The sequence below is a fragment of the Manis javanica genome, chromosome 1, assembly GCF_040802235.1.
Source record: "Manis javanica isolate MJ-LG chromosome 1, MJ_LKY, whole genome shotgun sequence".
Classification (NCBI taxonomy): Eukaryota; Metazoa; Chordata; class Mammalia; order Pholidota; family Manidae; genus Manis; species Manis javanica.
Genome location: NC_133156.1, coordinates 191,766,137 through 191,779,542, shown reverse-complemented (window position 1 = coordinate 191,779,542; position 13,406 = coordinate 191,766,137). Strand labels below are relative to the sequence as shown.

At 36.6% G+C, this 13,406-nt stretch overlaps 1 protein-coding gene across 5 annotated transcripts in view; it reads left to right on the top strand.

The window, feature by feature from the left end:
• Positions 1-13,406, top strand: part of SANBR (SANT and BTB domain regulator of CSR) — a 70,764-nt gene that overhangs the window by 37,112 nt on the left and 20,246 nt on the right. For all 5 annotated transcript variants that reach the window (XM_073212770.1, XM_073212761.1, XM_036996639.2 and 2 more), the window contains 4 exons: positions 9,892-10,037; positions 10,741-10,840; positions 11,802-11,834; positions 12,637-12,736. In XM_073212770.1, coding sequence (XP_073068871.1) covers positions 9,892-10,037; positions 10,741-10,840; positions 11,802-11,834; positions 12,637-12,736 — 379 coding nt within the window. The remainder of the gene's footprint in view (positions 1-9,891; positions 10,038-10,740; positions 10,841-11,801; positions 11,835-12,636; positions 12,737-13,406) is intronic.

Genomic DNA, 13,406 nt, shown 5'->3' with positions numbered 1-13,406 from the left:
CCTTTTCCTCTTTCTTCTTCTTCTGGTATCCCTATAATACGAATATTATTCCTTTTGGCTTGGTCACATAGTTCTCTTAGTGTTGTTTCATTCCTGGATATCCTTTTATCTCTCTCTATGTCAGCTTCTATACGTTCCTGTTCTCTGGCTTCTATTCCTTCAATGGCCTCTTGCATCTTATCCATTCTGCTTATAAATCCTTCCAGGGATTGTTTCACTTCTGTGATCTCCTTCCTGACATCTGTGATCTCCCTCCGGACTTCATCCCACTGCTCTTGCATTTTTCTCTGCATCTCATCCCATTGCTCTTGCATTTTTCTCTGCATCTCTGTCAGCATGTTCATGATTTTTATTTTGAATTCTTTTTCAGGAGGACTGGTTAGGTCTGTCTCCTTCTCAGGTGTTGTCTCTGTGATCTTTGTCTGCCTGTAGGTTTGTCTTTTCATGGTGATAGAGATAGTGTGCAGAGCTGGTACAAGTGACCGCTGGAAGAGCTTCCCCTGTTGGTTTGTGGCCTTCCTCACCTGGGAGAATAGCGACCTCTAGTGGCTTGTGCTGGGCAGCTGTGTGCAGAGAGGGCTTCTGCTTCCTGCCAGGTTGCTATGGGGTTTATCTCTGCTGTTGCTGTGGGCGTGGCCTGGCTGGGGCTGCTCCTCCAAAATGGTGCAGCCCCGTTGGAGGGGGGGCAGCTGGGAGGCTATTTATCTCCATAAGGGGCCTCTGTGCTCCCTGCTGCCCAGGGGGTTAGAGTGCCCAGGGATCCCCAGATTCCCTGCCTCTGGTGTAAGTGACCTGTCCTGCCCCTTTAAGACTTCCAAAATGCACTCTCCAAACCAAAACAACAACAGCAACAATGAGAGGGGGAACAGAAAAAAAAATAAAAGAAAAAAAAGGAAAAAACACTTGATTTTTTTTTTTTTTGTCCTCAGGCGCCGGTCCCAGGCACCCACTCACTGGTCCTGCTGCCCTGCCTCCCTAGCAGCAGGGTCCCTGTCCCTTCAAGGCTTCCAAAAAGCACCCGCCCACTGGTCCCGCAGGGAAAAACGCGGGATATTCTTTGTCCTCAGGCGCTGGTCCCAGGCACCTTCTCACCAGTCCCACCGCCCTGCCTCCCTAGCACCGGGATCCCTGTCCCTTTAAGGCTTCCAAAAAGCACTCGCCTAAAAGAGGAAAAAAAAGGGGAAAAACGCGCGATTTCTTCCGTCCTCAAGTTCCAGTCCCAGGCACCCGCTCACCGGTCCCGCCACCCTGCCTCCCTAGCAACGGGGTCCCTGTCCCTTTAAGGCTTCCAAAAAGGACTCGCAAAAGAAAAAAAAAAAAACCGCTCCGGTTTCTTTCCACCCGCCGGGAGCCGGGGGGAGGGGCGCTTGGGTCCCGCCGGGCAGGGGCTTGTATCTTACCCCCTTCGAAGGCACTCGGTTCTTGCAGTTGTGGATGTGGTCTGGATGTTGTCCTGTGTCCTGTGGTCTCTATTTTAGGAAGATTTTTCTTTGTTATATTTTCATAGCTGTATGTGTTTTGGGAAGGAGATTTCCACTGCTCTACTCACGCCACCATCTTGGCTCCGCCTTCCTCCTTTTATTGTTTTTAAAATATCAGTACATTCATGTAGAAAAGACTTTAGTACATAAATAAATATTGTAAAAATTATGTCCCTCTATACCACTCCCTTGTTCTGTATCTCTTTTTAAGATAACTGCAGTTAATTTCCTTTCAGACATTGTTTTATATTTTTCAGGCACAAATTACATATGATTTCTGTATTGTAAATAAGATTATACTATTCATATTATTCTATAATTTGCCAATTTCACTCAACAATATATTTAGCTCATCTTTCTGTGTCATTTTCTTTATCTGCTGTGCAATATTCCAAATTGTGCATATACTACAACTTATTTACCTGTTCTCCTATTGATAAACATTTAGGTTGTTTCCAGATTGATGGTATTACAGTACTGCAATTAACATCTTTGCACCGTGTGCAATATGTGAGTGTTGCTATAGGTTAAAGCCCTTGATCACTAATGCTTTTGAAAATGTTATGTAATTAAATATCATGAACAGATGAACGAAACCTAAATCTCTTCTTCGTCATCCATAAAGTATTTATAAAGCACCAGGGTTGTGTCACACACTGTGCAAGGCAGAGAGTAGTGTGTAAAACTAGATAGTTTCTGCCTTCATGAAGCTTATAATTCAGGTAATAGTATCAAAAGGAAAAAAAAGTATGGAAAGAAATGTTGAAGTAGGTGAGGTCATAAACATCTGTAATAGGCTGATCTGACCTGGGTGTTGAAGCCAGGGAAAGCCTTCGTTAGGAGCTGGCATTTGGTTGAGATACAAAGGGTGGGTAGGATGTGTGAAGCAAAGAAGGAAAGGAGCACTCCAGTCAGAACATCAAAGCCAAAAGCAAAAGTGAATGAAAGAGACTGGCCTGTTAGGGAAGCATGCATCATTCAGAGCAAGGCAGGCAACATGAGGAGGTGTCAGGCCATGAGGAGCAGGGCTTTGTAGGCCATGTTTGAGTTTTTTCTTTATTTTGGGTTTAAAGTATATCAGTTGCAGTGTGGATTATGTCTTTGGTAACTTGGAATTTATAGGTGTGTAGATATGTTTTGGGGAGTACTAGATCCAGAAGCCATATCAGTGTAAGGAATTAGTGGAAGAACAACAAATGGAGACAGTGTGAATAACAGCTCTTTTGGGAAATTCAAGAAAGAGAAAAGTCAGTAATTAGATTATAGGTATTTGTTTATTGTTTCTGTTTTGTTTGAACAGGAAAGATCTTTTTATAAGTTAGTGGGAAGGATCTAATTGAGGAGGAGAGGTTGATAGTGTAAAGTTGAGGAGGGCAAGGTAGAGTGAGATCTTACACACATGTGGCAGTATTAATTCAGACAGGAGTAAAAGGCAACTCCTTTGTTGTAACAGGAGAGAAGTGTAGGATGGTTGCAGGTATAGTAAAATTGTGTTTTGTCATTGGATGATAACGTTTTCCAATCTAATGTCTTTCCTGTTCTCTATAAAGTAGAAGATAAAGCCATCTTCTAGGAATGAGGGGAAAAAGGAAGGTTTCAAGGTTCAAAAGAAGTATTGAAGGTTTGAAATAGTCTTTTTGGAAAACATGAGAGTAAATTTTTCAGATAAATGCTGTAGGTAACTTGGCAGTTTGAGAGCCCATTAGAAATTAGTAATTATAAATTTAACAGTGAAATCCAAACATGCCTTTTTATGTCACTCTAGCTGCCTTGGCTACTTGAGTGCCGGCATGGAGAAAATAGGTAGTTGAGCTCATCCAGAGTTGGGGCTTTACCTGTTGGGGTATGATTAAATTTAGGGGAAAGAATTTGGGATATTAACATGAATGTTATTGAAATGATGGATCATAGGATTTAAGCTGAATTAGGAGATTTGTTCTATTTATGATCAATTAGCAACTTTGATTAGTCAGAAATTTTATTGGTGAGGTAATAGGCCATGCACATAATGTTCATAATGTTCATACTTACAGTTTTAGGTAAATACAAAGCTATTTAAATTGGACATGAGACTTGAAGCAAGATTGAATCAGCTTTGATAGTTCCCAAGATATGTCATTAATTCATGATTACTGTTATGATTTGCAGTAATGCAATTTTTAGTCATCACACTTGGTAGATATTATGTGTCTATTTTAACTCATATTCACATTTTTTTGAACAACTTTTAAATGTTGTAATTCTTTGGCTTATTACTGTCTACTGGTTGTATTTACTACTAATATTCCATTCAGTATGAGAGAATTCAGGAATAAATAGCAATTAAACTATATGATAATTCTTATATTGAATTGAGGATATTGATTTTGGTAATTTCTTGGGCTAAGGGTAATCTAATTAGCTCATATGGTGATTTATATTTCCAATAATGGCAGACTAAGTAATTCAGGCCAATCCTTCCATCAAAAGACAATTAAAATACAGGTGGATAAAATTCAAAGATCATATTAAAATCAGCAAAGAACTAATAAGGCAATGAGGAATTACTGTTAAGATACAGAAAATGATGAAAACCCAAGGTGAGCTGGCACTTAGGGCCATTTTTTTGTCCTGAGAGCAATTATCAATCTAAAAGAGGTGGCTGAGAGGCTGGGCTGAACTTTTGGTGCCTATCAGAATTTCTGGGAATGTTTAGGGTCCAAGTCTATCAATAATAGGGATAGTAATGAATAACATCCCCACCCTTACACTTTGAAGTGGAATTCCAAAGAAAATAAGAGTAAATCAGAAATAAACCATCCCTTGCCTAGATAGCAACCAGGCTTTGATTCATTTGGGTGGCCAAGGAACTTTCAAAGCCTAAACTTGGATTAAGGTAATCCTTGATTGCCATTGTCCCCAAGCATCTGACAAAAGCATAAAATATCATCTTTGGAGAAAGATAACATTATTCTACACATCAAATTATTTCTAAAAATAATTTTTTAAAATAAAATATTCAGTGACATAGATGAAATTAACTTAACCAGCAATGGGAACAGCAGAATTTAGACAACAAAAACAAACTATAAAAACTGCAAATATTGAATTTAGAACTACAAAATAAATAAGACTACTAGTTTAAGTTGATAGAAGCTAAGCTTGGAAATTTGTAACAGGAAATTATATACTATAAAAAGTGACAAAGAGGGTATAAATAAAACAAACAAATGCTAGAACTAAAAGACATAATAAATTCAAGTTCTGCTAAGTGTAAGAGCAGATTAGAAACAGCTGAAGAATTAGTAAAAGATAAAGATTAGAAGAAACTTTACAAAATGAAGCACAAAGGGATGAAATGATGAGAAATAAAAAAAGAAAGTAAGAGACTTAGAAAATGAATGTCTAACTTTGAAATTAGGCATACTTACTATAAGGATGCCCTTTGTCACCACACTTCTCACATTGAACTAGAGGTCCTGGACAGTGTATCAGTGCAAAAAATAAAAAGGTATAAGGACTGAAAAAGAATTGTCATAATTTGAAGATAATATTGTAAACATAGGAAACCCTGAAGAATCTACAGATAAGCTGTTAGAATTCAAAAGAATTTAAGATTGATCTACTAAAAATCATTTACAATTATCAATTGTATTTCTGTAAACCAACGAATGTTAGAAAAATGAAATAAAAAAATTTACAGTAGCCTCAAAAATATCAAATATCTAAGAATAAATCTAACAAAATATGTGAAAGAACTACATAGAAAACATAAACCATTATAGACAGAAAATAAAACTTAAACAAAATAGATTGTTGTTCAATGAGGCCTAAAGTCAGCAGAAGGAGGGACATAATGAAGATCAGAGAAAAAAATAAATAAAATTGAGAAGAATAAAACAATAGAAAAAATCAGTGAAACCAAGAGCTGGTTCTTTGAGAAAATAAATAAAATAGATAAGCCTCTAGCCAGACTTATTAAGAGAAAAAGAGAATCAGCACACATCAACAGAATCATAAATGAGAAAGGAAAAATCACGACGGACCCCACAGAAATACAAAGAATTATTAGAGACTACTATGAAAACCTATATGCTAACAAGCTGGAAAACCTAGAAGAAATGGACAGCTTCCTAGAAAAATACAACCTCCCAAGACTGACCAAGGAAGAAACGCAAAATCTAAACAAACCAATTACCAGCAAATAAATTGAAGCAGTAATCAAAAAACTACCCAAGAACAAAACCCCTGGGCCAGATGGATTTACCTCGGAATGTTATCAGACATACAGAGAAGATATAATACCCATTCTCCTTATAGTTTTCCAAAAAATAGAAGAGGAGGGAATACTCCCAAACTCATTCTATGAAGCCAACATCACCCTAATACCAAAACCAGGCAAAGACCCCACCAAAAAAGAAAACTACAGACCAATATCCCTGATGAACGTAGATGCAAAAAACTCAATAAAATATTAGCAAACCGAATTCAAAAATATATCAAAAGGATCATACACCATGACCAAGTGGGATTCATCCCAGGGATGCAAGGATGGTACAACATTCGAAAATCCATCAACATCATCCACCACATCAACAAAAAGAAAGACAAAAACCACATGATCATCTCCATAGATGCTGAAAAAGCATTTGACAAAATTCAACATCCATTCATGATAAAAACTCTCAGCAAAATGGGTATAGAGGGCAAGTACCTCAACATAATAAAGGCCTTATACAATAAACCCACAGCCAACATCATACTTAACAGCAAGAAGCTGAAAGCTTTTCCTCTGAGATCGGGAACAAGACAGGAATGCCCACTCTCCCCACTGTTATTTAACATAGTACTGGAGTTCCTAGCCATAGCAATTAGACAAAACATAGAAATACAAGGAATCCAGATTGGTAAAGAAGAAATTAAACTGTCACTATTTGCAGATGACATGATATTGTACATTAAAAACCCTAAAGACTCCACTCCAAAACTTCTAGAACTGATACCGGAATACAACAAAGTTGCAGGATACAAAATTAACAAACAGAAATCTGTGGCTTTCCTATACACTAACAATGAGCCAATAGAAAGAGAAATCAGGAAAACAATTCCATTCACTATTGGATCAAAAAGAATAAAATACCTAGGAATAAACCTAACCAAAGAAGCAAAAGACCTATACCCTGAAAACTGTAAGACACTCTTAAGAGAAGTTAAAGAGGACACTAACAAATGGAAACTCATCCCATGCTCTTGGCTAGGAAAAATTAATATCGTCAAAATGGCCATCCTGCCCAAAGCAATATACAGATTTGATGCAGTCCCTATCAAATCACAAACAACATTCTTCAATGAACTGGAACAAATAGTTCAAAAATTCATATATGGAAACACCAAAGACCCCGAATAGCCAAAGAAATCCTGAGAAAGAAGAATAAAGTGGCGGGGATGTCACTCCCCAACTTCAAGCTCTACTACAAAGCCATGGTAATCAAGACAATTTGGTACTGGCAAAAGAACAGAGCCACAGACCAGTGGAACAGATTAGAGACTCCAGACATTAACCCAAACATATGTGGTCCATTAATATTCGATAAAGGAGCCATAGACATACAATGGGGAAATGACAGTCTCTTCAACAGATGGTGCTGGCAGAACTGGACAGCTACATGTAAGAGAATGAAACTGGATCACAGTCTAACGCCATACACAAAAGTAAATTCGAAATGGATCAAAGTCCTGAATGTAAGTCATGAAACCATAAAACTCTTAGAAAAAAACATAGGCAAAAATTTCTTGGACATAAACATTAGCGACTTCTTCATGAACATATCTCCTTGGGCAAGGGAAACAAAAGCAAAAATGAACAAGTGGGACTATATCAAGCTGAAAAGCTTCTGTACAGCAAAGGACACCATCAATAGAACAAAAAGGAACCCTACAGTATGGGAGAATATATTTGAAAATGACACATCTGATAAAGGCTTGACATCCAGAATATATAAAGAGCTCACACGCCTCAACAAACAAAAAACAAATAACCCAATTGAAAAATGGGCAGAGGAACTGAACAGACAGTTCTCTAAAAAAGAAATACAGATGGCCAATAGACACATGAAAAGATGCTCCACATCGCTAATTATCAGAGAAATGCAAATTAAAACTACAATGAGGTATCACCTCACACCAGTAAGGATAGCTATCATCCAAAAGACAAACAACAACAAATGTTGTTGAGGCTGTGGAGAAAGGGGAACCCTCCTACACTGCTGGTGGGAATGTAAATTAGTTCAACCATTGTGGAAATCAATATGGAGGTTCCTCAAAATGCTCAAAATAGACTTACCATTTGACCCAAGAATTCCACTTCAAGGAATTTACCCTAAGGATGCAGCACTCCTGTTTGAAAAAGGCAGATGCACCCCTATGTTTATCGCAGCACTATTTACAATAGCCAAGAAATGGAAGCAACCTAAATCTCCATCAGTAGATGAATGGATAAAGAAGATGTGGTACATATACACAATGGAATATTATTCAACCATAAGAACAAAACAAATCCTACTATTTGCAACAACATGGATGGAGATAGAGGATATTATGCTCAGTGAAATAAGCGAAGTGGAGAAAGACAAATACCAAATGATTTCACTCATCTGTGGAGTATAAGAACAAAAGAAAATCTGAAGGAACAAAACAGCAGAATCACAGAACCCAAGAATGGACTAACACTTACCAAAGGGAAAGGGACTGGGGAGAATGGGAGGGTAGGGAGGGATAAGGGCGGGGAAGAAGAAAGGGGGTATTATGATTAGCATGTATAATGTGGGGAGTGGGGTAGAGGGGGGCACTTTGCAACACAGAGAAGACAAGTGGTGATTCTACAACATCTTACTATGCTGATGAACAGTGACTGTAATGGGGTTTGTGGGGGGACTGGTGTAGGGGAGAGCCTAGTAAACATAATGTTCTTCAAAAAAATAAATAAATAAAAATAAATAAATGAATAGATTGTTGTTCATAGATTGGAAGACTCAATATTGTAAAGATGTAAATGTTCCTAAAGCTGTCCTATATAGATCAAAGTATTGTCAATAAAAATCATAACAAGGTTTTATAGGGAACTTTGCTAAGCAGATTCTAAAATGTATATGGAAATGGAATGGGCCAAAAATAGCTAAAATACTCTTAAAGAATCCAAAAGGAAAAGTACTTGCTCTACCCAGTATCAAGATTTATTATAAAGATTGGATAATTAAGACAGGATGATACTGGCAAAGAGTAGACGGATGGGCCACTAGAAGAGAATAGAGTACTTTCACTTGGATACTTCACCGTGCAGAGATGACATAGAGCAGTGGGCAAAGGATAGACTTTCCAGTAAGAGGTACTAGGACATCAGGATATCCATATGGGGAAAAAAAATGGAATTGGACTCCAGCCCAAGCTATTCACAAAAAAGGCCTATATGTGAATGGAAAACTAAGAAAGCTATAAAAGATAATACCATTAAGGAAGAGACTGTAAAATAAAGTACATTAACTGCATTAAATAAACTGAAACTGAGGAGACAAACTCACTGATGGACCAGAACACATAAAAGGTTCACAACTCCTACAAATCAGTAAGAAAAAAGGCAATAGATACTTCACAGAAGAAAAAATTCAGTTGTCCAGTATACAGGAAAAGGAGCTCGGCCTCTTTGTAATTGGGGAAATGCAAATTAAAACCACAATGAGCTATCACTACATGTTTGCCAGAGTGACTAGAATTGCAATATCTCACAAAGTGTTAGCGAGGATACAGAGTAATGAGAATCTCATATACTGCTGTAGTAATGCAATTTGGTACATATGAGCACTTGTATACCAGGAAACACATAAAAGAATGTTTGATAGTATTATGTGTAATAGCTCCAAACTGGAAACAGGCCACCCCTCAACTGTAGAATAAATTAAATGGTTGTGTATACTCATACCTTAAAGCGAACATTACTGTTATGTGCAATAACATGGCTGACTCAAAAAACATAATGTTGGGCAAAACAAGTGAGGCAAAACTAAACTATAGTGTTTAGGGATGCATCCTTAAGTGGTAAAAGAATAAAAGCAAAGAAGTTAGTAGCAGGATAGAGCTTGTCTTTTGGGAAAAGAGAGGCAGTTATGATTGGAAATGGTCCCATGGAAACTACTGGAGTGTTGACAATATTCTATTTCTTAATGTGGATGGTGGTTATATGGATATTCTTGGATATTTGTTAAGGCGTATGTTTATGTTTCATGCTCTTTTTTGTATGACTGATTTTTCTTGAGAAAAAGTTTTTAAAATGGTTGATATGATATGACTGAGCAAAGAACGAAAATATACACTCATCTTTAAATAAATGCTTCTGCAGTGAACTAGCCTCTCTAATTTAGTGTCTCTTACATGACAGGGTTGTAAAGTGAGGGACCATATGGTTGCTCTTCGTGAACAAGGTGAAGGTGGAGATTTGCTGTCCTGTCTGACTGCTAGAATATTGGACGATCTGCACAAACACAAAGATGTCATTGTTGTGCCTTTTTCTAAAGATGCAGTTAGGTAAGCCAGCGGGAAAATGCTATACTGTTGCTGTAGTATGTTCACTTCTTAGCACCCTCTCTCCCCTAGTGCCTCCCTAAATCAATAATGTCAGCCCTCAAATAGTGTACATTATTTCAGAAAGCTTAACTGAGATTTTATGATAGCTTATAATAAAGCAAGTAGGTATTTGTTGGCTAGAGAAAACACTGCAAAATATTGGAGATCCAAGGGGAAGAAAAAACGAATAAAGGAAATTCTTAGCAATTGAAAGCTTGGGAACTGCAATCCAGTTTTTGAGGGTTTTTTCTTTTTCCCAAGTTCCCCATCATAAATATTTGATTGATAAAACGCTAGGGAAAAAATATGATTAAATTTAATTTCTGAAGTCACTTCCTTTATTTGGTAATTACAGCCACCTGTCAGGTTGAGGGTAGGAGGACCCTTTAGTAAAGGCTGTTCTCATAGCAGTACCAGTCATAGCAGCACATTTCCCTACCTGGCAAATATGATATTTGGAGTGCAGTGGTGCCCCCAGCCCTGCACATGGAGGACTTCTACAGGGGAATCACTAGGTGAATTAAGAAATGGAGCTGTTGAAGTGGTGTGCTATACTCGGGAACCATTTCTAAAGAGTGATTCATTTGCAATAAAAGATATATCATTTACATTTAAATTATTAATAAACTGGACACTTCTTTATAAAATGTCTTTTTATTTCAAGTGATTCTGGCATTGGTCCCTGTGATGAGAAGGGTCTAGAATGTGATGTTTTACTGGAGCCAAATACCCCATGGGGCCCCAAAAGTGGGGAACTCAATGCTGTGAGTAGCTTATTCCACTTATGCTTTATTTATATAAACAATTGATGACATTTAATCTTTGACAGGAACCTGGTCAGTCTAAACTGAAATTGAAATTTTCAGTTAATAAGCATTTACTGACTATCTGATCATAACAAGGTATTATGCTGGGTTAATATGACTGTAAGCATAATAGGACACATTCCTTGTCCTCAAAGAATTAATAATAAACAACTTAAATTTGGGGGGAAAAAAAAACATGGTCTTCAGGGTTTTTATTATGGATAAATAGTGATTTGGGGAATGAAGATAGTAAGATGGGATATTTTGTCCCCTCCCAGTCCTATGAACTTTTTTTGGTATGAAATTGTACTTTCAAATTGTAACCAGGAATGCATTTAGTTTTTCTAAGGTTTCAAAACAAATATTTTTAAGGTGACCAGAAAACTTTGATTTCTTTGATCCCTATTACTAACAATCAGAGAAACTTTGTGTTGGCTGAGGTAGCATTTACTTGGGGAACTCAACTATTCCATGTAAAATGCATTATCAACTCCAGGTGGCTATAAATGCTGAATCATTAACATTTATTTGTGAATTCTTATAAAATAGCAAATAAGATTTCTTGAATATCCATATGTGATCTGGTTCCTTAATTTATAATAAAACATAAACACAAAAAGTGCAGCTGTTCAAAATATAACTAAAACTATATTGTCTCTACATGTGATTTACCTTTCCTTTGGAAATGGCACTGATTTTCTTTTCTTTTTCTCTTTTTTTGTAAACATATACATCTTCCTCTAGGCAGCAGATGTAGATTATAGTGTATCATTTTCAGCCTGAGTTTTAAATTACATTTCATCCTGGAAGGAAACTTGCAACTTTTCTCAGCTGTCTACAGTATTCATATGAAAATAAGGAACTACAGTCTGGGCAGATGCAGATTTATTAATCTTTTATTCCTTTGTCTTTTTTATAGTTTCTGTCACTGAAAAACTGGACTCTGCAGCTGGTAAGTGAGCAACTATATTCTATTTCATGGATCTCTTTCTACTAAATTAAAGTTTAGTGTAATAGAATCTTACTAGTATCTTATTTTACAGATTTTAGTTAAATGTGTGTCATCCTTTCAGCTTCAACAATTTTTACTCACTAAAAATGCCATTGTTTAAAAGATAATGCTTCATTATCTGGCTGCATAGTGCATAAGTCTCCTAAAATGACTTTTTAAAAGTCACTTTTAAGCCACATTTAGGACATGGAACAAAGCAACAAATCTGTTAAGTTCCAGTTATTTGGCTGTTGGATTGATTGGTTGGGTTTTTTTTTTTTACCTGTTTTCTACTACTGTGCCATCTCCCACAAGTATTCACCAGAATGGATCAGTGAGGACAGACAGTAGAATGGATAGAAGTAGGAATTTGATGTGAGTAATCCAGGGCCACAGTCATCCAGACAATGTGCACACATGCTAGTTTGTGAGATGACCTTTATATTAGCAATTATTGTATTTTAATCTAATCTTAATATCAAGAGTATATATTCAGTTGAGTGATGGAGGGTACAATTCAACAAATACTGAGTACCTGTTATGTGCCCATCACTCTGCTAGGATATGTGAAGGAAATAAATATTGGGTGTAATGTGATCCTGTCCTAATAGCCATTTCCTGAACATTGTGCGAGGCACATTTTATCAGCTCTTGTTTGCCTCATTCATCAAAATAAATTCAGATAAATGTATTTGAAAGAGTTCATTTGAGATGTGATAATATTATATTTTTAACAGGATTTGTTTTGTTTTCTTAAATTCAGAAACAACAGTCATTATTTTCAGAAGAAGAAGAATATACCACTGGCTCTGAAGTCACTGAAGACGAAGTTGGAGATGAAGAAGAAGTATCCAAGAAACAAAGTATTGGTTTCTAAGTTAAAATCAAGTGTCACTTTTACGAAAGGGTTGCATTCTGAAGGCTTTAATGCAAGGGCTGAGGAATTGGCTTTATAAGTCTACATGGTAGATTACGAGGAAGAAATAAATAAATAAGTAAAGGAGGCTCTTTCAAGATTCCCTAATGCTGGCACCAAAACAGAATACTCATGAAGTTATAAAGTGCAGTGTATTAAGAAATAATCCTCCAAGGTGTAACCCAATGGGTTTCGCAAAATGTGTGACACATCAAGGTACCTAAGACAATTTGAAGTGACACTCAAATGAAGGATTAAATCATAGTAACCAAAGTATGATTTTTAAAAATTAAAACCTGACTTTATAAAACTGTATACATGACTTCATACAACTATAGAATGAACCTGCATCAAAATTTTTCAACTCATTAGTGAAAGAAATAACAGGTTCAAAGAGCATTTGTATACTCCTATTTATAGGCATTGATAAGCATTTGAAAAGAATGTTTAAAAAAGATAGCAAGTTAGATACAAGACTGATTTCCTACAAGGCAACAAACTCATTATGTTTGAGGTTATCTTTTTCACTAGACAGAAATAATTTGTATTTCTATTAGATACAAAAAAACTACAGGTTCACATGAAACTTTACAGCATCTTCCTTTGATCAGCAGTAC